Source organism: Leucopleurus acutus, assembly GCF_964270905.1.
Source record: "Leucopleurus acutus genome assembly, chromosome: 16".
NCBI classification, from domain to species: domain Eukaryota; kingdom Metazoa; phylum Chordata; class Mammalia; order Artiodactyla; family Delphinidae; genus Leucopleurus; species Leucopleurus acutus.
In genome coordinates this window covers 29,456,479-29,481,421 of record NC_139158.1, presented here as the reverse complement: position 1 = coordinate 29,481,421, position 24,943 = coordinate 29,456,479, and the positions used below count along the sequence as shown (strand labels likewise).

The 24,943-nt window shown below is 46.9% G+C and overlaps 1 protein-coding gene across 1 annotated transcript in view; it reads right to left on the bottom strand.

Annotated features, from left to right (window-relative positions):
- LOC309973479 (uncharacterized protein) overlaps positions 1–24,943 on the bottom strand; it is a gene marked incomplete at its 5' end in the record, with an annotated part of 144,882 nt that overhangs the window by 57,243 nt on the left and 62,696 nt on the right. Inside the window, 11 exons of the mRNA XM_082857772.1 lie at positions 1,921–2,105; positions 3,805–4,022; positions 7,862–7,954; positions 9,080–9,199; positions 9,295–9,432; positions 11,627–11,713; positions 11,822–11,984; positions 13,021–13,160; positions 13,580–13,768; positions 15,399–15,610; positions 20,786–20,966. Coding sequence (XP_082713898.1) covers positions 1,921–2,105; positions 3,805–4,022; positions 7,862–7,954; positions 9,080–9,199; positions 9,295–9,432; positions 11,627–11,713; positions 11,822–11,984; positions 13,021–13,160; positions 13,580–13,768; positions 15,399–15,610; positions 20,786–20,966 — 1,726 coding nt within the window. The remainder of the gene's footprint in view (positions 1–1,920; positions 2,106–3,804; positions 4,023–7,861; positions 7,955–9,079; positions 9,200–9,294; positions 9,433–11,626; positions 11,714–11,821; positions 11,985–13,020; positions 13,161–13,579; positions 13,769–15,398; positions 15,611–20,785; positions 20,967–24,943) is intronic.

Here is a 24,943-nt window from a genome sequence, read left to right as displayed (position 1 = left end):
AGCAATTCATCCATCAACAGATGAATGAATAAAGAAGATGTGGTATATATATACAGTGGAACACTACCCAGCCATAAAAATGTAATGAAATTTTGCAATTTCCAGCAACATGGATGGACTTGGAGGGTATTATGCTAAGTGAAGTAAGTCAGACAGAGAAAGACAAATACTGTATGATACCACCTATACGTGGAATCTAAAAATTAAACAGACTAGTGAATATAACAAAAAAGAAACAGACTCACAGATATAGAGGACAAACTGGTGGTTACCAGTGGGGAGAAGGGAGCGGGGGGGACGGGCAAGAATGGGGTAGGGGATTAAGAGGTATAAACCATTATGCATAAAATTAAAAAGCTACAAGGATCTATTGTACAACACAGGGAATATAGCCAATATTTTATAATAACTTTAAATGAAGTATAACCTTTAAAAATTGTGAATCACTGTATTGTACACCTGTAACTTATATAAAATTGTACATCAATTCCAGTTCAATTTTTTTAAAAAAGACCAGATTTGTAGTTACCAGAGGTGGGGGATGGGCAGGGATTGGATGAAGGCAATCAAAATGTACAAACTTCTTGGTGGGAATGTAAGTTGGTGCAGCCGCTGTGGAATACAGTATGGAGGTTCCTCAAAAAACTAAAAATAGAATTACCATATGATCCAGCAATCCCACTGCTGGGCATATAGCTGGACATAACTCTAATTCAAAAAGATACATGCAGCCCTATGTCCACAGCAGCACTATTCACAATAGCCAAGACATGGAAACAACCTAAATGTCCATCGACAGATGAATGGGTAAAGAAGATGTGGTACATATATACAGTGGAATACTACTCAGCCATAAAAAAAGAACGGAATAATGCCATTTTCAACAACATGGATGCAACTAGAGATTATCATGCTAACTGAAGTAAGTCAGAAAGAGAAAGACAAATACCATATGATATTACTTATATGTGGAATCTAAAAGATGACACAATGAACCTATCTTTGAAACAGAAACAGAATCATGGATATAGAGAACAGATTGGTGGTTGCCAAGGGGGAGGGGGTTGAAAGAGGGATGGAGTGGGAGGTTGGGGTTAGCAGATGCTTTTATATACAGAATGGATAAACAACAAGGTCCTACTGTATAGCACAGAGAACTATATTCAATATCCTATGACAAACCATAATGGAAAAGAATATTTAAAAAAAGAATGTGTATATATGTATAACAGAATCACTTTGCTGTACATCAGTAATTATCATAACATTGTAAATCAAGTATACTTCAAAAAAAACTTTTTTAAAAGGTACAAACTTCCAGTTATAAGATAAATAAGTACTAGGAATACAATGTACAACATGATAAATATAATTAACACTGCTCTGTTATATATGAGAGTTGTTAAGAGAATAAATCCTAAGAGTTCTTACCATAAGAAAAAAGTTTCTTTCTATTTCTTTAATTTTGTGTCTATGTGAGATGATGGATGTTCACTAAACTTATTGTGATAATCATTTCCTGATGTATGTAAGTCAAACCATTATGTGGTACACAAACATACAGTGCTCCTTGTCAATTACATCTCAATACAACTGGAAGAGAAAAAAGTGTTAGAAAAAATTTGTTTGGGGAACACTGCACCCAACTCTCCTACCTGGATATTTCCAACGTCCATTAGCATGTTAAGGCTCTGACAAGTCCTGCACAAGGAAGCCTGTTTAGTATTTAGAGAGCAGAGGATTCACTTTGTCTGAACGGGTATTAATTTCTGACAGAGGGGTTTCGCCAGTGTGTCAGACACTGGAACAGAGCATCAGTGGACTTGAAAATGTATAGGATTTCATCTACGCTGTGGACCCACAGAAAGTGTTTGCCAGATCCCCACTGTCCCTGCCCCGTGGCGTTCCCCAGGCTCTCACCTTCTGTGAGTGTCTCCTTCTGCTTCAGCACACCTGTGAGGGTCAGAAGACGGGGCACGGCTGCCCAGGTGTGCTGGGCTTGGCTCTGCAGGGTCAGGACCTGGCCTCCCCTCTGCTCTTCAGATGCCTTGAGAAAAAGCTGCACTGTGTTCTGGTCTAGCAGTGCCTTGGAAAACAGCCAAATCCTAGGAAGGAAAGCGATGGGGGCATGGAAAACGTTGGCATCTATCCCTGCAGGCAAATGGTATTTTTCCTCTTCAAATAAGCAGGCCAGCCCATAAGAGGTGCATTCCTGAACCCCACTGTCCAGACCCATCAAGGGACTGCCTTACTGGCCCTCAGCCCACAGGGACACAGGGTAATAGGGAGTTAAGATCATGGGCCTTGAGGTCAGTCAAACATGAATTCGAATCCCAGGGCTACTGCTCACTCACTGTGTGGCCTTGCACAAGGACATGACCTCCCTGAACCTCAGTCTCGTCTTCTGTAAAGTGGAGGCAAAAATGGAACAACTGATGTTGATGAGCTGACATTGCTAATGAGTTATCGATGTATGTTGTTATGGTGAGGGACAAGGGAAAAGACAGCCCCAGGAAGCCTGCTGTTAAACTTCCTGGAGCACTGGAGCAGAGGACATGATCCCTATCAACCCTGTGGTATGTTATTGACAGGACACCATAAGAGATACCTCCCTCAAGTACCAAGACCAGGAACAAGGTCAGCCATGCTTTCCTTGGTGAACATTCACACAGGTATGTGAGGGGGCGTGTGTTTTCCCATAAGGAAGGGCACTGTTTGCAAATAATGCCATTGGTTGGTTTCTCTTTTTGCACTGGCTACTAGGAAGCCCAGAGACAAATCTTCAGCTCCACTCTAGAAAATGGCATTTGTTTACCAATGCCACTTTGAGCACCTTCCCATTTTTCCTTCCCTTCACCCTAATTTCCTTATGTATTTTTTTTAAACCCAGAACAAGAGTTGGCAAGCTATGCGCCTGTGGGCCAAAACCAGCCCACCCCCTGTTTAGTAAATAAAGTTTTATTGGAACTCGGCCACACCCATTCATTTACATAAGTACTTGCAACAGAGACCACATGGCCCACAGGTCCAAAAGTATTTACCATCTGGCCCTTTCCTGAAAGTTTGCTAATTCTTGACCTAGAACAATATATATTTTCACATCTGCCTCAAACCCTTTTTAGATTGGGAATAAGGATGTGCAGATGGATGAATAGGCAGGTGGACACACAGGCGTAGATGGTAATTCCAGGGACAGGGTTATCTAGGACCATGTCCAAAGCCTTAAAGCAGCTCTATGGCAGCTGGAAGCGAACGTTCTCGCTGGTCAGAAGCTGGTTTGGAATTCACACGTGCTGTCCAGTTAATTCTAGGACAACCCTAAGAAGCAGGTTGAGAAACTGAGGCACAGAAGGGCACAGTGTCTCACACAAGGTTCCCGAGGCAGCAATAGCAGAGCTGGGATTTGAACCCAGGCTGGCTCCCTATCCCAGGCCACATCATAGTGAACATGTCATTATGTGAAAATATAGTCAGAGATGACAAACTGGAGGGAAATACACCAACATATTCCCCATGACTGCCTCTAGTGATTTTTGGTTTACTCCTTATTCATTATTATAATCTTTCAAGTCATCTAGAATGAATGCTGTTGTAACTAAAAAAGAAAACAGATCAAAGTGGAAAATTGAATGCCTCCTCCCTTCCATTCCCTCAAAGCCTTAAAAATCAAGAATGGCACAAACGGGGGTAATTCAGGCATGGTTCCAGAGGAACCTCTGGATGATGATTTTCCATCTCCCAGGACGCCAGGCCTTTGACCTCGGAGGCCCCCTCACCCCTCACAGGCCACTTGGGGATGGGTACCTGTCTGGGGTGACCTTGCCGGACAGCTGCAGCTGAACAGCTCTGGGGCCTCTGAGGACCTCCTGGCGGAGAAGGACGTTCATGCCCCAGCCCCGGCTGCTCCTCCAGGTATCCTGGCTGGCAGTGGCCTCCAGTAGAACGAGCACCTCACCAGACACGTGCACAGACAGGGAGCCGTTGAGGTTGCGCTCTTTGTAGCGCCCAGCAGCTGCCTGCACCTGCAGGGAGGCAGGAGAGAGCTCAGAAGTGGAGGGGGGACAGGAAGGGTCTGTGGGAGCTGGGAATGCAGAAGGCCCCTTCTTCCAGGAAGCCTTCCTGAGCCACTCCGGCTCTGAGCACCATCAAATGCAGCAGACTGCAAACACTCAGGAAGAGAAATGAGACAGAGAGAAGAGTGGGGGACAGCCTTCCCTGACTCCAGCTCCTGGCCCAGGAACAGAGTCTCATCTTGTCCTTTCCACCGCATGTCAAGTGGGATTACTTTCTTACAAATGGGGGAACTGCAGCTCAGAGAGGGTCACATATTCAACCTGGGCCTGCCTGGCTCTAAAACTCATGCTTGTGCCTGAAAGGGGGCTGCTGGAGAAAGCAGAGGACCCCTGTGCAGCTCAGTTACAGAAAAGGATGCTCCTAACAGTGTGCCCTGGGGCCCAGAGGACCCCTAGAAGCTCTGGAGGTCAAAGGGGAGAGTGCCCAGTGCATAAGGAGAGGGCCACACCTGGGGTCAGGCTTGACCAGGGCAATGGTCGGGGGCGGGGAGGAGTGGGGGTGGGAGCAGCGAGGCCCACTCCTCCACCAGCTCTGCAGGACCTGAAGCCCCTTTCCTGATCTGGGCCTCAGTTTCCCCATCTTACGGGGTAGAAACTGGCCTAGCCCGGTCTGCACATTACAATCACATGGGAAGCTTTTACAAGTAAGCCTGGTCCCTCCATATTTGAATTGATAAACTGTAGATCCATGCAATGCAATATTATTCAGTGATAAAAAGAAATGAGTTATCAAGCCGTGAAAAGACATGAAGGAAATGTAACTGCATATTCTAAACGAAAGAAGCCAATCTTTTATTTCAAGGCTACATACTGAATGAGTCCAACTCTATGACGTTCAGGGAACAGGTAAAACCAAAAAGACAGAAAATGGCTCAGTGGCAGCCAGAGGTTAAGAGAGAGGGAGGGAGGAATCGGTGGATTGAGAAGGACTTTTAGGGCAGTGAAACTACTCTGTATGATACAGTAAAGGCTGAAATACGACGTTCTGCATTTGGCAAAACCCACAGAATGTACGACAAAAAGAGTGAACCCTAAACGTGAACTATAGACTTTAGTTAATAATAAATTAACACTGGTCCATCAATTTTAACAAAGGTACCGCACTAATGCAAGATGTTAATAAGACGGGAAACTGTACTGTGGGGAAAGGAGGTATATGGGAACTCTCCGTACTTTCTGCTCAATTTCTCTGTAAACGTAAAACTGCTCTAAAAAATGAAGTTTATTATTTTTTTTAAAAGTGTGTCTGTGACCCCCTGACTAATCAACTCAGCATCTCCAGGCTGGGGTCCAGGTAGGTATGTTCTAAAAGCTCCCCAGGTGATTTTTTTTTTTTTTCTTCGGTAAGCAGGCCTCTCACTGCTGTGGCCTCTCCCGTTGTGGAGCACAGGCTCCGGACACGCAGGCTCAGCGGCCATGGCTTACAGGTCCAGCCGCTCCACGGCATGTGGGATCTTCCCGGACTGGGGCACGAACGCGTGTCCCCTGCACCGGCAGGCGGACTCTCAACCACTGTGCCACCAGGGAAGCCCTCCCCAGGTGATTCTAACATGCAGCTTGGGTTGGGAAGGTCCAGGGTACACCGTTCTTTCTCTGATTGGCTTCTGTGGGCCTGAGGGGTCCTACGGAGTGTGCATTCTCAACAGGGGCAATATTGCCCTAAATGCATAATTGGTTCTTAGCAGGTAGGTTAAGAAAAACAACAACGTCTTATATAAGGCATAGGTGTACATCAGCACATAACAAATACAGGACATCTGTGGACTTAAGTTTTCATAAAAGGGACGGTTAGAGGAAAAAAATGTCTAAAAAGTCTCCTTGGGCAGGGAGGCAATAATGAAAATTAGGTTGTGAAACACCAGTGGAAAGATACCCCGGAGGGATTTCAAGAGGGAGGATGGGGTTGAGAAGGCCAGGCTCCTGCCCCCATCCCCAGCCCCCATTCAATCACAGAGATAATGTGAGCAAAGGATTCTGAGGCTTTAAAAAGTAATAATAAAGTACAAACCCTTTAGGTGACCCAGCATCCAAGCTTCCAGCAGGACCACCCACCCACCACCTGCCTTGAGTGCCAGAGGCTGCATGGGCTCTGCAGCCAGACTGCTGGGTCCCCATGCAAGATCCCGGACTTATGCGCTCCATGACCTTGTACAGGTCACGTCACCTCTCTCTGTCTCAGAGTCTCATCTGTAGAATGCCGAGACAGCAGCACCACAAGGCATCCGTGAGATGATCCACATAAAGGGTTTAGAACAGAGCCTGGCACACAGTAAACACTCAACGGACATCAGCTCCCGTTACAACTGATGACAGCGACGGCACGGTTTCAAATCCTAGATGCCAGCTGCCCTCAGATGTGCCATGATTTTATGTATCTCCTTGAAAGTGAAAAGGCTGCTAATGAAACAATGAACCAGCGTGGATTTGAAAACACATCTGATTTCACAGATGCCGACATGTGAAAAAACGTGCCTCTGAGAATGATCACTTTCCATAATTCAGAGCCCTTCTCAGGCTCCACTCAAGTTTTCAAAACCCACAGGCAGAGCAGGCATTTAAAAATTGCTATCGGGCTTCCCTGGTGGCGCAGTGGTTGAGAGTCCGCCTGCCGATGCAGGGGACACGGGTTCGTGCCCTGGTCTGGGAAGATCCCACGTGCCGCGGAGCGGCTGGGCCCGTGAGCCATGCCCGCTGAGCCTGCGTGTCCGGAGCCTGTGCTCCGCAACGGGAGGGGCCACAGCAGTGAGAGGCCCGCGTACCACAAAAAAAAAAAAAAAAAAAAAAAAAATTGCTATCGAGGGCTTCCCTGGTGGCGCAGTGGTTGAGAGTCCGCCTGCCGGTGCAGGGGACACGGGTTCGTGCCCCGGCCCGGGAGGATCCCACATGCTGCGGAGTGGCTGGGCCCGTGAGCCATGGCCGCTGAGCCTGCGTGTCCGGAGCCTGTGCTCCGCAACGGGAGAGGCCACAGCAGTGAGAGGCCCACGTACCGCAAAAAAAAAAAAAAAAATTGCTATCGAATTCCAGTCCTCGTCCCTGTTGGGATTATCCATCCACACCTCCATCTCCCCAGCCCACGGCCTAATTCCTGCATACACAGCACACACGGCTTCCTCAGGGAAGCAACCGACGTGGGGGGCTTTCTAAGGAGCCAGCCCTGGAAGAGCAGAGCACAACCTTCCCACCTGGTCTCCTTTCTCTGCCCCTTCCTTTCCTTGTAGAGTGAAACCCTTCAGTGTTTCTACCCCACACTGGGTAAAATACTCTGGGGTTGAAAAAGCCATTCTGAAGGATCACACAGCTTCTCCCAAATCCAGCTACAGGACAGGGTTTGAGGACAATTCTGCTTCTCTCCATTTTCAAGGGTGAAATGTGATCCTTTCTCTCACACACACACACACACACACACACACACACACACACACACACACACACACACACACACACACACACACACACACACACACACACACACACACACACACACACACACACACACACACACACACACACACACACACACACACACACACACAGCGCCAGGGAACTGAAAACCCTTCTTGCCTGGACAATCACTTCCAAATGATGGGTTTGGAAACCTCCCTGCCATCTGTTCTTGATTCTGGAGGGACTGTCTGGCTAAGCTTAACATCGTGATGCGGCCCTCCCTCTGCTCCCTCCCCAGGGTCTCCATCCTCCTTTCCTTCCACCCCATCTCCCAGCAAGCTGGCTGCTTGGAGACAACACCTGGCAGGTAGTTGAGGTCATCCCAAAGGGACCACCATCCATACCTGTAAGTCTGGAGGAAATGTTGGTCTGTGGGGATGTCTGAGCTGGAGGGAAAACACCAAGTGGGAGTCAGACCCGTTCAGCTGGACTGAGACCTGTTGGGAGGGGGAGTTGGAGAAGCACGGTCAGAGGGAACAGAAGAATGAGATGCAGAATCCCAGAAGGTGGCTTGCTGGCATGGAGGGGGAACAGGTCATCCCAGAGTCTGCCCCAAACCCGGGCCCCACAGCAGACGCCAGAAGCCACCACCCTCCCTGGATGGTTCTCAGCCTAAATCTCACTGAGGCTGCATTACTCGGAAGCTTGAGAAGTGACGCCCAAGACACGGGGCTGGGAGGACAGCTCTGGGACCCTGCACCCCCTCCTTCCCCTGCCATGGTGCCTGCTCGTGCCTCCCATGTCCACGGCTGCCATTTATTTGACCCTGGCCATGAACTAGGCACTGGGAAGCTGGCTTTACAATTATCGTCTTATTTAATCATCACCTCTGCTCTCATATGCTGGTATTACTATTCCCATTTCACAGCTGGAAAAACTGATGCTCAGAGGGGTTAAGTAATTTACCCAAGGTGACACAGCAAGTCAGCAGTGGAGCTGGGATTTGAACTTGAAAGTTCCTTGGAGATGGGAAGAGAAACACAGTCATCTGTGCAGCCCTGGTACATCACACAGAGCCTGGCACACAGCAAAGACAATCTGTATATGGTGAATTCATGAATAGACCTACAGTGGCTGCTATATATTTACCAAAATGTATTTCCTTTCCCTCCAGGACACATGGCTAAAATTACATTTCCCAGCTTCCCTTGCAGCTGGGTGGGGTCATGTGATGAGTTCTGGCCAATGGACTGTAGGCAGGAGTGGCATGGACTACATATGGGCCTGGCCAATGAAAACCTCCTGCATAATTCTCACCCTCTCTCTCACCATCCACCAGCTGGGCAGAGCCACAAGGTGGAGGGAGCCTGGGTTCCTAGTTGACTGTGGAGCAGAGCCACACTGAACCGTGACGTGACTGGGGAATAAACTTTCACAGTAAAGCAAACTTTTATTACAATAGTGCATCTGACTCATCACATGCACACTGCCAAAATAAGGGCTGTGCTGTCAGTTTGCCAGGGCCACCCTGCCACCTCCTGTGCTGTCCCATACAGGACACCTGCTCGCTAACATTAAAGCCCCTCCTCCCTCAGCAAGGAGGCAGAACTCGGTCTTCTGACCTGGGACATGACATCGTGGTTGATGGCAGCCCGTGCATCCACACCGCAGTCAAATGCTCCCTGGTGACTCCGCCTGAAGACAATGTCCCCATCCAGACTCAGGGCCTGGGGGAACCTCAGCTAGGAAGGAACAGACAGTACCCTTTACTCTCACCAACAGTCAAATTCTGCCTGGAGGCCACCAACCAGCATTTGCCCGATGCGGGGATGGGTACCTGGGAGGAGTGAGCCACCTCCAGGGCCAGGCTGTGCCAGACTTGCCCACGCCGAGATCGGTCATGGTGCAGACCCTTTAAGTGCAGCAAGACTTTCTGGTTGACTTTCAGAGTGACCTCGACGTCCTTGTTCCTGGCCTGGGTGTACAAGAACCAACGGCCCTGAGAGAGGGGACTTCCCATCGCTGAGTGCCCGCAGAGGCCACCCTTGGAACGCAGTTAAAGTGGTTCCCAAGATTGATGGGTGAAAGCACAGTCTACACTGTCCTGCTCACAGGAGAGGAAGTGCAGGGCAGGTACACATGGAGTCTTTGAACAGGTATGATAAACTCCAGAGCCCACAGGTAGGATTAGTGGGGTGGGCTTGAGGGCCTGTGTCTCATTCACAGGGAGTGTCCTGGTATTAGTCTGTTCTATTCACTGCTATATTCCTAACACTCAGCACAGGACCTGGCACATAGTAGGTGCTCAATAAATATCTAGAAGAACGCAGAATCACTAGTTGTAGTTGTAGCCTGAAACCCCAAAGCCAAAGCCACTCTAAGTGGAAGAATGTTTAACTCACAGTGTGGCAGGCAGAATAATATTCGCCCTCCCAAAGATATCCATGTCCTCAACCCTGGAACCTGTGAATTTGTAACCTTACAGGGAAAAAGGGACTTTGCGGTTAAGGATCTTGAGATGGGGAGATTATTCTGGATTATCCAGTGGGCTAATCGCAAGGGTTTTTTTTTCTTTGTTTGTTTTGGGTGGTTTTTTTTGGCCATGCCATGTGGCATGCAGGATCTTAGTTCCCTGACCAGGGATTACACCCGTGTCCCCTGCAGTGGAAGCATGGAGGCTTAACCACTGGACTACTAAAACCCATCACAAGGGTTATTATAAGAGGGAGGCAGGAGGGTCACAGTCAGAGAGAGTGGAAGATGCTACTCTGCTAGCTTTTAGCAAAATGGACCATGAACCAAGAAACATGGGTGGCTTTTAGAAGCTAGAAAAGGCAAGGAAACAGATTCTCCCCTGGAGCCTCTAGAAAGAATGCAATCCTGGCAACGCCTTGATTTTAGCCAAGGGAAACCCATTTTGGATTTCAGATCTCCAGAAATGTAAGATATATTTGTGTTGTTTTAAGCCGCTAAGTTTGTGGTAATTTGTTATAGTAGCAATAGGAAACGCATACACGTAGCTAATCACTTATTCACCCAACAACCATTTAGCTTCTGCGCACGCAACGTACAAGTAGCAGGTTGCCACCTTTTCCCACCTGTGCTGACTGAGAAGTTAAAAATTTCTTGCCACAGAATTTTATCATTGGTGTACATCTTTAAAAGAATACACAGCTTTATTTTAGAGGCTGGATGGAGGGAGAATAAACAAAGGTCCAAGAGAAGAGAAAAATGTGTGTCATTAAACAAAGACAGGGTTTTTAAAAGAACGGACAGCCAAATTAAACTACATTAAAGGATCCCCATCTACTTGGTTCTAGCCTGTTGTTGGCGGGTGGGTCAGATCTTCCGATTTTTTTAAAATTAGAAGCAGAGATCCGGGTTTTACTCCCAGTCTTCTGATTTTAAATTTAAATTTTAATTTAAATTCTGACCAGGCCAAACAAAACAAATCTGCGAGGTTGGATTCGGCCCATGTCACCATTTTGCAATGTCTGGTTTCGAAAACAGTACACATCACTGGGAAACATTTCTGCAGGTGTTCTGGGTGGCCATCCTGCCCGCTGTTTCCCCTCCGGAGCTCCAAGAACTTCAGCTCCTAAACCTGGGGGCTGCTTACAGCCCACTTTAACAAGCGGGGAAGTGAGGTCCCAGAAGCACAGGTCTCCATACTCAACATCTGGCCCGGTTTCACCCTCAGGCCTTTGGATATCCCACAAGGGAGAAACCACCACTATCTTCCTTGTCCAGGGCCCAGCACACAGTAGGTGCCAATAAATGCTTGCTGGAGAATGGAGTCACCTCCCAGAGATGCTACTCCTAGAGGGGTCAGGAAGGAGACTTGGATGAGGGCCTATGGCCCTGTCGTAAGTACTCGAGAGAGATCACTGTACTACACTTTGATCCTCACAACCACTGTGTAAGAGGGTTGCTGTCTCCATTGTACAGACGAGGAAACTGAGGTCCAGAGACATGAGATAATTTGCTAAGGACACGGAGGCAAAATGAGTTTCACTCCTAGGAAGACTAATGTCAAGTAGGTTGGATCAGGCAGAGAAAGTGGAACAGAAAACTCAGGCAGGGGAATGTTTTGTTCATCCAGCTGAGAGAAGATGACAGCTTGAACTGGGGACCGCTGGGGTGAAAAGGTCTCTGGGATCCTCACTTACGATGTGCCGGTTCCACGTAACCACGCACCCCTCCAAGTTCCTGGGGATGGCCTTGCCGTTGTATGGGTGGGTCAGGCCCGCGCAGACCTGGGAGGGACAACCACACACACACACACACACAGATGGGTCAGAGGCAGATGGGGCCGTCCCTCCCGCTCTCAGGCCCCTTCCCACTGCACCCTGGAGCCCACTCACGTATGGGTGCCCAGCCTGGTAGCCCAGGACTACGGTCTGCAGGGTCTCCTCCTGGCCATCCAGAACAACCCTTGTCTCCAGGGAGTAACGCTGGTGCTGCCTGTCCGCCGTGAAGGTCTCCTGCAGGAGGATGCTTTGTGGGATGGGCAGAGTCCACGGGTGCCTGGCGTGGAGAGGGGGAAACAGGCTGAAGTCATTAAAGTAGCTGGCAGGGTCAGGGGACAACTGTGGCCCAGGGGCTCAGACTGGGCCTGTCACTGTCTTGCAGAGTTAAGACTTTGTCACAGACAGGAGAAGAACATCAGGACACACAACAGCCCTGTGCATTACATTTGCCAACCAACACCCATTCACCATCCCGCTGTGCCCTCTCGACAACCCAGTGAGCTGGACACAGCTGGGGTCACCACTTGGCAGCAGAGACCCAGGGCCAGGCAGCACATGGGGTCTGGGGTCACACAGACTGGGGCTGGAATCCAGGCTCAGCCTTTCACTAGCTCTGTGACCTTGGGCAGCAAAGGACTTGATTGACTTCTCTGTACCTCAGTCTTCCCATCTGTCAAGTGGGGGCTAAAATAATAATACCCAACTCACACAGCAGTGGAGTTATTAGGGATAATGTATGTGCCACGAATGCAAACACCCTAGGGGCAAGGATTTCTGTCCCCTTTTTATTCTCTGCTGTTCTCCATAGGCCCAGAAAAGTGCTTAGCACATACGAGGTGCTCAATAAATATAAATGAAATAAAGAAATGAATGAGACCTTTGCAAATGACAGTTGCTGTTACTTTTGGGTTATTGCTGTTGTTTTGACAGTAGATGGCTAAAGTCCCTCAGCTGGTCAGTGCACAGCCTGGACTTCAGGCTGTTGACTCCAACCCTGTGCTGTTCGCCCCCCACAAAGAACAAGCTTTTTAACCCCTGTGCCTCCAAGAACTGAAATGGTTCCCCAGAGCAGCTTTCAGGCTGGGGTGATGAGACTGATTTCTGTGCCCACCGTAGCACACTAATGGAAGGGGGTGAGGGACATGGGGGCTTTCGGGCGGGGGGCAACTCGTCTCTGAGCTCTGGGTTCTGTCTGGGCCCCTCTGGCAGCACTGCACACCCTGCTCCCTGGGGACCCTCCACGCTGGAGAAGGGGAGACCCAGGCCGGCACCGCACCTCAGGGGAATCGGCCTGGGGAAGGGGCCAAACATACCTAAGGAAGAAAGTCCCCTGCTTCTGGTACAACCTCCTGTCTTGCATCAGCTCCTCCAGTTCGCCCTCCAGCTGCAGGCCCTGACGCTGGCCCCCGGCACTGGCCCCCAGAGCCGTCAGCAACAGGTGGCTCTTCCATGGCTGCAACGAGGACCAGGCGGATGCAGAGGGATGCCCGCAGGGTCCAAGCTGCTAAACATCCTGCGCTGGGGGTCACCGGGGGCAGCCCCCACTGCCCGCTCATCACCCTGGGGATGACCACCCGAGAAGGGCTGCTGCCTCCACCTCATCGGACCACGAGGTGGCACAGGGACACTGCCATGGCCAGACCTCCCCAGGTGCCCAGCAGGAACGAAGGACTTGGGCTTCCAGCTCCAGGTGGCTGACCTTTGCTCTGAGGTCTGTGCTAATATGGCTGGGGCCCATTTTACAGATAAAGAAACTGAGGCTCAGGGAGGCCCAAGGTCATAGGCCAAGCTAGTAGCCCTTTCCCATCCCAGGTGATGGATCTGGGGTCTCTGGATGGCAGAGCCTCCAGCACGGGCCGCTGGACCCCTTACCTGCTCTGTATGCCTGTAGGCCACCGTTAAATTCAACTCCTGCTGGGGGCCCTTCAACCAGCCGTGAAGGATCTTACGGTCCTGACTGTTCTCGGCATGGATCTCACCCTGCACTGCTGCACTCCAGGCTGATTCTACTTTACTCCAGCTGCGAAAGAGGCTCTGTGCCACGGCTGTCACTGTGGAAACCTGCAGTGAGGGTGAAGAGGCTGACCAGTGCCTTTGCACACCCTATTTCCTCCTCCTGGGATGCCCTTTCTCCCCAGTCCCACTTGGTGAACTCCCACTCATCCTTCAAAACCCCTCCAATGCCATCTCTGTGAGGCCTTTCCCGATGGGTCCAAGCAGAATTGGTTGCTCCGTACAGGGTCATGAGGAAAGAGGAAAAACTGCTCTCTCTCTCTCAACCCCGAACAGAGAGAGAATCTGAGTTATCAGAGAAGACCATCCCTTCCCCTCTCTTCCCTTCAGCTCAAGGAGGGAATAGGATCTACTGAGCCACTGTTATTAGCAGGCAGGGTCTCTGTGTCTTGAAGGGCACACGCTTGCAGGTGGCTTTCTGTCCCTACATCATCGTCATGGTGTTCAGAGCCCTGGGAGGAGTGTTACTTTGGCTTGCACTGGGGCTGGGGGAGGCACAGCACTGCAGCCCTGTGCTGGGCCGTGTACCCCAGCACAGCGCCCTCGGCACAAGCCCTACTAGGATCATCAAGGTGCCTCGTGCCCGGCTGGCCTCTGTCCCTTGTTCACGCAGCTCCCTCGGGGGACTCACGAGGAGAGGTGACAGGGCCAAGATGGGCTTTGGGAATTACTGAACCTCCTGACAAATACTAGAACTTCCCAAGACCTTACCCCCTATGTCACCGACCTCAGGTCACCCCCCAGAACCTGCAGGCCCTTCACTGCTGGCTTCCCCATTTCAGCAAACGGCACCTGCTTCCACCCAGCTGCTTGAACCAAAAACTTGGGGTTACTCGTCTTTTCTTCACCCCCTCCCCCAACCAATCCATCAGCAAATCTGTCAGCAAATCAGTCAGCTACACCTTCAAACCACCAGGCCACCATCTGCCCCTCCCTGGGCTGGGTCATCTGAAGGAACGGGCTGGTCATCCCCACCCTGTATCCTGTCCTGGGTCTGTCTGTCACACAGTGGCCTCCTCAGGGTCCCTAAGCTTGCCAGGAGTCACCTGCTCCTTCCGACTCCACTGGTGCCACCTGGTCCCTGCCTCAGAGGGGACTGAGCTGTCCCCTAGCACGCCCACCGAGCTGCCTCCTTCTGGCCCCAGGCCTGGACCACACCCTGTGTCCGCTCATCATCCCAACACAGGGAGAGTCTTGATGTGCCAGGTTCCCATGTGTGACACCAGGGAAGTCCTTCTCTGGTTGGTTTTCTTCCAAACTCTGTTATGCTTCTACGACCAAACGATCAAATGTGTGCAAAGAAGCAGACTTACACTGAGCAGGTGGTGGGAAACTGACCTACATCCTTGAAGTTTCCATTCTGGATTTAAGCAAAAGCCTGATGTCTACCTGTTTCCGAGGTACCACTTCAAACTACTTTAATATTTTACTTTATCAGCTGCTAAGCAAGAATATGGGAAATTGAGATTTATTTTGTTTCCCTCTCCCAAACTCACTTGGCAACAAACTCTGAAGAATGTTAATAGCGTGTGAGCCAGATGTCACACATCTGCGACCTGTTACCGACCCCAGACCTCGGTTTTAACCCCCTGCACAGAAGATCTAAGCCGCAGGAAATCAGGCTCCCTGTCTGCGGGGGCGGGAGTGAGGGGCAGGTGGTGTGGCCCAGCATGCTCACCCGGAGGTAGGTGGTAGCTGGGGTGTAGACGTGGACCTTGCCCTCCCTGTGGAGGCCCTGGCTCTTGCAGGCCATGTTCATCACCAGATTCTTGAGGGTCCAGGCCTTGCCCAGCGCCAGCTCCACAACAGCCTGGAACGTGGCTCGGTGGGGCCAGTACAGCCTGTGAGCCGCCGAGACCATCAGCCATGGACTATCCAGGTTCAAGGCTCCTGAGAGAGGCAGAGATGAAGAAATGGCATCCCCGGCAAGAGGGGAGCTTTTGAAGAAGGGCGCGCAGGCAGCGAGCTAGAGGCTCCCATAGTCTCATCACGGTCACTCTGGGTGTATCTCAAAACTTGGAATGGGACGGAGCATGAGGGAACTTTCTGGAATGATGATAACGTTCTGAATTTTGGCAGGCGCTTGGGTTTCACGGGTCTGTGCACCTGTCGAAACTCATCAAATGGTACCCTGGAGATGTGTGCAATTCGCTCTAGCTAATGATATAATACTGAAATGTGTAGGGGTGAAATTGTACTGAAGTTTACAACTTAATTTGACCTGCACCAACAAATAAGATGGATGGATAAGTGGGCAGATGTGTAAGAAGGCAGGTGGAGTAAAATGTTAATGGTAGAATCTAGGTTGAGAGTATGTTGGTGTTCAATGCACAACTCTTTGCACTTTTCTGTATGTTTGAAATTTTCTCATGATGACATATTAGACAAAAGAAATGCTGGGACAGTTGGAGAGGGGGCACTGGGGTGTGGTGATCAAGAACATGGCCTTTACTCTTCCAAGCTTTGTGACCTCTTCGAACCTGTGCTTCCATCATCTGTAAAATGGGTACAACAGTACTGATCACTGGGTCTTGGGATAGAGGAAGCACCCATTCAGAAGAGTAAAGACCAATCGTCACCATCATCAAAAAGTTGACATTTTGCGGGCTTCCCTGGTGGCGCAGTGGTTGAGAGTCCGCCTGCTGATGCAGGGGACACGGGTTTGTGCCCCGGTCCAGGAAGAGCCCACATGCCGTGGAGCGGCTGGGCCCGTGAGCCATGGCTGCTGAGCCTGCGCGTCCGGAGCCTGTGCTCCGCAACGGGAGAGGCCACAACAGTGAGAGGCCCGCGTACCGCAAAAAAAAAAAAAAAAAAAAGGTGACATTTTGCATAAACTTTTGCTCTTCCATGATGAACTAAAACCAGGTTGCTGGACCCCTCTCATATTTTGTAATAAATACTCCCAATCACTCAAGGACTAATTCAGTAAATATTGCTCGAGACACTTGGGACTCGGCAGTGAACAAGGAAGCATAGTCACTGCCCTCATGGAACTTGCAGTTTCGGGGTGGTAAGGGGATGGGGGAGAGATCTCGAACAAATAAACATACAATGAGACCTACCTAAGTAGAAAATGCTGAGTGCTAGGAAGGAAAAGAAAGAGGGAGTTAGACTAAGGTCAGGCAGGTCAGTGAAGGCTCCCATAAACACATAACCATTGAGCTGAGCCCTAAATGAGAGGCAGTAGAATCTGTCAAAGGGAAGAAACCCTCCCTCACCTCCTGCTGGAGATGGGAGACTCACTATGTGGGGAAACTGAGGCAGAGAGGTCAGGATGCAGGGAGATCCAACACAGTGAGGGCAGTGGGTGAGCTGCCAAGTTGAGAACAGGGAGATACTGAATAGAGAGCAGCCCAATGCCCTGCCCTGAGGTACCAGTCCCACAGGAGATGGGAAGGTTGCTCCACAGAAGAACAGAATAACTGAAAAAAAAAAAAAAAAAAAAGGTCCACAGATATGGGCCCCAGGTCCTCAGGGAGAGCCAGGACCCCACCCAACCACGCAACAGGGAACCCACCAGTCAACAAGAGCACGTCCACACATACATATATACGACGGAATACTAGTCAGCCATAAAAAGAATGAAATAATGCCATTTACAGCAACATGGATGAACCTAGAGATTATCATACTAAGTGAAGTAAGTCAGAAAGAGAAAGACAAATACCATATGATATCACTTATATGTGGAATCTAAAAAAATGATACAACTGAACTTATCTATGAAACAGAAACAGACTCGCAGACACAGAGAACAGACTTGTGGTTGCCAAGGGGGTGGGAGGTGAGGGAGGGATGGATTGGGAGTTTGGGACTAGCAGATGCAAACTATTATATATAGGATGGATAAACAGCAAGGTCCTACTGTATAGCACAGGGAACTATTCAATATCCTGTGATAAACCATAATGGAAAAGAATACAAAAAAATGCATATATATGTATAACTGAATCACTTTGCTGTACAGCAGAAATTAACACAACACTGTAAATCAACTACACTTCAATAAAATAAAGTTTTTAAAAGACAGCACCACCCCCACACATATAGAGCATCCTTCCAAACAAGTTCCAAGTGACCAACTCTTAAACAAAAGCACATATCCAAGTCTTGCCTGGCATGTGGGAAAAGCCACTAGCAGGAGCTTCAGAAATAAAAAGAAAAAAGAAACTCAGGGAGAACAGACCAAAGCCCCCCAGTTCTATAATTTATGCTCTCAGAGAAGAGAAGATAATGCATTCATGGAGCAGGACACTCTAAGAAAAGAACTTTCAGGAACAAAAAATGAGCTCTTGGGAATATAAGCCAGCTAAAATTAAAACAACAGTACCAAAAAAAAAAAAAAAAAAACCAACAGTACAGGGGCTGGCAGATGAAGTTGAGGAAATCAGCCCTCACAACAGAACAAAAGGGCAAAGAGACAGAACAAAGGAGAGAAAAGAAAGAAAATTAAAGGCTTAGTTTCTGAGGAAAACATCTGACCAACAGGAATTCCAGAACACAGAAGGAAGGAAATTACCAAAGAAACTGTACAAGAAAATTACCAAGACCCAAATGGTGTGTCTCCAAATGGAAAGGGCCTAAGTGCTCAGTACGGTGAATGAAAAGAGATTCACGCCAAGGCTCATCATCATAAGATTTAAAGACACTAGGAATAAAGAAAAGCTCCTGGAAGCTTCCAGAGAGTGAGAAAAGGGTCATAGACAAAAGATGATGGATCACAAATAGCACCAGACCTCTCAACTGATTCAAATCAACAGTGGAACAATGTCTTCAAAAATCCCAAGGGAAAATAATTTCCAGCCTAGAATTCTCTATTCAGCCAAATCAAATAAAGACAGTTTAGGGACTTCCCTGGCAGTCCAGTAGTTAAGAGTTTGCCTTCCAATGCAGGGGGTGCGGGTTCCACCCCTGATCGGGGAGCTAAGATCCCATATATCTCGCGGCCAAAAAACCAAAACATAAAACAGAAGCAATATCGTAACAAATTCAATGAAGACTTTAAAAACGGTCCACATCAAAAAAAAAAAAAAAAAAAGAGTTTAAACATTCAGGGTTTCAAAATGTTTACATCCTGTTATAGGTTGAATTGTGTCTGTCAAAAAGATATGAAGTCCTAACCCCTGGTACCTCAAAATGTGACCTTATTTGGGAATGGGGTCATTGCAGATAAAATTAGTTAAAGTAAGATCATACTGGAGTAGGGGAGGCCCTAAATCTGATATGAGTGGTGTCCTTATATGAAGAGAGAAGTTTGGACACAGACACACACACACACAGAGCACCATGTGACAACAGAGGCAGAGATTAGAGCAATTAGAGCTACAAACCAAGGAACATCAAGCATCAGTGGTCACCACTAGAAGTAGGAAGAGGCGGGAAGGATTCTACCCAGGGTCACAGAGAGAAAGGGGCCCTGCTGACACCTTAATTTCAGAATTCTAGTCTCGAGGACTGTGAGAGAATAAATTTCTGTTGTTTAAAGCCACCCAGTTTGTGGTAATTGGTTAAAGCAGCCCTAACTAATGAATGTATCTCCCATGCACCCTCTCTCAGGAAACTACTGGAAGATGCACTCCATCGGAACAAAAGAGTTAACCAAGGAAGAAGATGACATGAGTGCAAGAAGCAGGGGCTGTGACCCAGAGAAGTGGAAGGCACTCCCAGGATGATAGTGAGGGGATGCCCTAGGACTACAGCTGTGCAACTGGTCTACACTGGAGCAGCAGAACAGAGGCTCCAGGAAGAGGGTCTACAAGAAAAATATGAGAACTGATTGAAGCTGATAAGTGATCTGATGTGTTCAACAACCTGGAGAAGAATTTTGCATTGTTGCTAAAAATTCTGGGAATAATCAGTAGGAGGAAAATAGAAAACTAATCAAACAGGGAAAAAAGGCTCTTATAGCTCCAGGAAAAACAAAATGTTAGAATCCTAGTATACCATGTGCCTCAGCTGTGGGGACATTTATCATCACAATGATGTAAACATTGAATATTAACAAACTATAACTCTTTTAGGGGGATGGAGGGAAATAGGCATGTGAAAAGGGCTGGTGTAAGAGTTAAATTTTCTTCCTCTCTAGTAAGAAATATATTGAGAATGCCTATGAAAGAAAAATCAAGAAGTAAGTGTGCGGCTTCCCTGGTGGCGCAGTGGTTGAGAGTCCGCCTGCCGATGCAGGGGACACGGGTTCGTGGCCCAGTCCGGGAAGATCCCACATGCCGCAGAGTGGCTGGGCCCGTGAGCCATGGCCACTGAGCCTGTGCGTCCGGAGCCTGTGCTCCGCAACGGGAGAGGCCAGAACAGTGACAGGCCCGCATATCGCAAAAAAAAAAAAAAGAAAAAAAAAGAAAGAAGTGTGATTATTTTAAAAGATGGAGGGTCTGACGAGAAACAGCAAAAAGAATTTACAGTGCTTGCCATTTTCAGCAAAATTTGGGATTGGAAGACGTGAAGCAGAAAATTACTGTATTTGCTATAACTTTAACTTTTAAAAACTTAAAATTTTTTCAAGTACATATTACATGAACACAGAGAATATTATGAGCTCCCATATAACACTCAGCCATCTTCAACAATTACCAAGTCATAGTCTAATTCACTTTTTAAACTATGTATTACTTCAATAAAAATAAAAATTAGTTCAAAAAATTAATTCAAGGATAAAACCATGGTAAATTCATTTTCTAAAGGAGAGAAAGAGTGTTCCAGGGAGAAAGAACAGCAAGTGCAAAGGCCCTGAGGTATGTCTGGGGAACAGAAGAGAGGCCAGTGGGGCTGCAGGATGATGGGCAATGGGAAAAGTAGGGTGAGATAAGGTTGGAGAAGTAGGCAAGGCCCTGTAATGTAGAGCTCTATGGGTGAGGGTAAGAATGTGAGGGTAAGGATGCGAGGGTAAGGATGTGATTTTAAGTTTCCTGGGCCGCATGTGAGGTCTGAGTCTTGAATTACCCAGGCAAACAAAAGGGAAGGGTGTTCCAGTTAGTGGGCATGGCTTGAGCAAAGGCTCAGAGGGCAGAAATCTTCACCACTAGCCAAGGACACTCCCTAGATGACACTCACCTTCCCACTTCCACAGGGTGGCCCTGGATGTGTCCTTCCACTGCAAGCCTGCCACAAAGGGCAGCCGCCCATTGTACTGCACCTTCAGGTATGTGCTGCTCTCCACGTGGGGCTGGCGGAGGCTCAAGTGGTGCAGCTGCGTATGGAAATCCACCTGCCTCGCGGGCACCTGCAGCACAAACTGGAGGAGACCCACACCCAAGATGCAAATCAGATCATGCTGTTCCTGACCTAGAACATTCCATTGGCTCTCCACCGCAACCTGAGATCCCTGGCTACCAGGAATTGCCCCACCCCACCCCACCCCAAAAAGAAACCCTGCACTCATTAGCAGTCACTCCCCATTGCCTCCTTCCCATAGACCCCGGAAACCTTTAACCTACTTTCTGTCTCTCTGAATTCACCGATTCTGGACATTGCTTACAAATAGAATCATACAGCCTGTGGCCTTTGGTGTCTGGCTTCTTTCACTTAGCATGATGCTTTCAAGGTTCATCCATGTTGTAGCAGGTGTCAGAAGTTCATTTTTATTACTGAATAACGTTCTATTGTGTGGATAAATCACTTTATCTATTCATCCATTGATGAACATTTGGGTTGTTTCTCCTTTTGGGTTATTATGAATAATGCTGCTATAAATGTTTTGTGTGGACATAAGTTTTCAATTCTCTTGAGTACCTAGGAGTAGAATTGTTGGGTCATATGGTAACTCTGTGTTTAACATTTTAAGAAAACACCAAACTCTTTTTCCAGTCACACTATTTTATGATCCCACCAATATGAGTTCTAATTTCCCTGCATTCTCACCAACACTTGTTATTGTCTTTTTTTTTTTCCATTTCAGCTATGCTAGTGGATTTGAAGCAGCATCTCACTGTGGTTTTTTTTTTTTTTTCACTGTGGTTTTGATTTGAATTTCTCTACTGACTAATTAGGTTAAGCAACTTTTCATGTACTTATTGGCCACTTGTGTACTTTCTTCAGAGAAATATCTATTCAAATCCTTTGTCTTTTTCTTGTTGAGTTGTAAGAGTTCTTCATATATTCTGGATACAAATCCCTTATCAGACATACGATTTGCAGATGTTTTCTTCCCTTCTGTGGGCTGTTATTTCACTTCCTTGATGGTGTCCTTTGAAGCACAAATGTTTTTAAGTTTGATGAAGATCAAAGTATTTTTGTTATTACTTATACTTTCAGTGTCATATCTCAGAAACCCTTGCCTAATCCAAGGTCATAAAGATTTACTCTTATGTTTTCCTCTAAGAGTTTCATAATTCTTAAATTTAGGTCTACAACCTATTTTGAGTTTGTTTTTATATATGGTATGAGGTAAGGGTCCAACTTCATACTCCTACACGTGAGTATCCATTGTCCCAGCACCATTTGTTGAAAAGACTATTCTTTCCCCTCTTCAATTATCTTGGCACCCTTGTCGAAAATCAACTAACTGTAAATATGAGGGTTTATTTCTGGATTCCCAATTCTACTCTGTTGGTCTATATGTCTATCCTTACACCACTACCATAATACTGTCTTAATTACTGTAGATTTGAAGTAAGTTTTGAAATCGATAAAAGCGAATCCTCTAACTTTGTTCTTCTCTTTCAAGACAGTTGTGTCTACTCTGGGTCCCTTGAAATTCCACATGAATTTTAGGATCAGCTTGTCAATTTTAGCAAAAAGATAACCCCGGTTTTGATAGGAATAGATGGGGACCATCGAATCTGTAGATCAATTTAGGAAGTATTGCCAACTTCACATTAAATATTCCAATCCAAGTACATGGGATGTCTTCCCATTTATTTAGCTTTTCTTGAATTTCTTTCAACAATGTTTTGTAGTTTTGAGAGTATTAGTTTTACCTTCTTTTGTTAAATTTATTCCTAAGTATTATTCTTTTTGATGGTAATGTAAATGAAATTGCTTTCTTAATTTCATTTTCAGGTTTTTCATTGCTAGTGTAGAGAAATACAACTAATTTTTGTATATTAATCCTGTATCCTGAAACTTTGATGAACTCATTTATTAGCTCTAATAGATTTTTCGGTGAGTTCATTCGGGTCTTCTATATACAAGATCGTATCATCTGTAAATAGAAATAGTTTTACTTCTTCCTTTCCAATCTAGATGCCTTTTCTTCATTTCTTTTTTCTTTTTCTTTTTTTCTTTCTTTTTGGCCTAATCACCTTAGCTAGAACCTCCAGCACAATGTTAAATACAAATGGTGAAAGCAGACATCCTATCTTGTTACTGATCTTAGAGGAAAAGTACTTAGCCTTTTGCCATTAAGTATGATATTAGCTGTGGGTTTTTCATAGAGGGCCTTTATCAGGTTGAGGAAGTGCCCTTCCATTGCTAGACTGTTGGGTACTTTTATCATGAAAAGGTATGGCGTTGTGCCAGATACTTTTCTGTGTCTATTGAAATGATCATGTGGTTTTTGTCCTTTATTCTACTAATATGATGTATTACCTTGATGGATGTTCAAATGTTACCAACCTTGCATTCCTGGGATAAACCCCATTTGGTCATGCTGTGTAATCCTTTTTATATATTGCTGAATTCAGTTTGGTAGTATTTTCTTGTGGATTTTGCATCTGTATTTGTAAGAGATAATGGTCTTTAGTTTTTCTTTTCTTATGATGTCTTTCTCTGGTTTGGGCATCAGGATAATAATGGCTTCATAGAATGAACTGGGAAGAGTTTTCTCTTGACAGATCATTTAGTCAATTATTTTATAGTAATTTATTTTATAGTAAATTAAGTCTGGCACTATTCAGTCCAGCCAAGAGCCTGAGGTTTGAAAGGAGGCAGACTGGACTTTCAATCCCAATTCTGCCACACAGTAGCTGGGAGACCTCAGCTAAGTCTGTTTACACCATTTCTCTTCTGTAAAGTGAGAACAGATAATTCTTGCCTCACAAGGATTAAATGAGATAATACAAACAAAGCCTCTGACACATAGTCGGGCAATAATTAATGGCTCACCATTGATCACTCTGCCTTTCCCTCTTCTACTCACTGTCAGCTTCTTAAACATAAAGATTATCTTACTCATACCTGTCTCCCCAGAACCTAGCATGGTGTCTGCCACACTTATGAAGGCTTGCAGAAAGGTTGCCACAAACCTCTAATCTCTTCACTAAAACCCTTGAAGCCAGATGTTTTCCAGAAATAAGAAACTTCTTCTGCTTCTGTTGACAGAAGCAGGGCATGATCAGAGGTAGGTAAGGTTATCCAAGGATGACTTCAATCAAGAATATGATTCAATAGGGGCTTCCCTGGTGGCGCAGTGGTTAAGAATCTGCCTGCCAATGCGGGAGACATGGGTTTGAGCTCGGGTCCAGGAATATCCCACATGCCGCGGAGCAACTAAGCCCATGTGCCACAACTACTGAGCCTGTGCTCTAGAGCCCGCGAGCCACAACTACTGAAGTCTGTGTGCCTGAAGCGTGCTCCGCAACAAGAGAAGCCACCGCAATGAGAAGCCCGCGCACCACAACGAAGAGTAGACCCTGCTCGCCGCAACTAGAGAAAGCCCGTGCGCAGCAACGAAGACCCAACGCAGCCAAAAATAAATAAATTAATTAATTAACAACAACTCGTGAAGTTCTCCAAGGTCCATTGCTAAAGGACATACAACATGACTCACCAAACAAAAGTAAGTGCTTGTGACAGCTCCACAGAGCAAATGTATAGAAAAAGATCTCCTTTCCAGTTCTCCAGATTATAACCATGGTTCTCTCCAGGCAGCTGAGGAGGGGACCAGGAAAAGGGATGGTAACTGTGAAAGGGAATTTTAGCCTTACTTTAAATGTTATATTTTTTCACAAGGAGAATTTATTCATGGAATATTGGTATGATTTAAAATCAACGTAATACTTAGGAATGAAGTTAAGCAGGGAGGCAAAAGACTTGTACACTGAAAACTACAAAACATTGCTGAAAGAAATTAGAGAAGACATAAATAAATGGAAAGACATCTTGTGTTCATGAATTGGAAGACTTAATATTGTTAAGGTTCAATACTACCCAAAGCAATCTACAGATTTAATGCAATCCCTATCAAAATCTCAACGGTATTTTTTTTGGAAGAAATAGAAAAGTCCATCTTAAAATTCATATGGAATCTCAAGGGACCCCCAAATAGCCAAA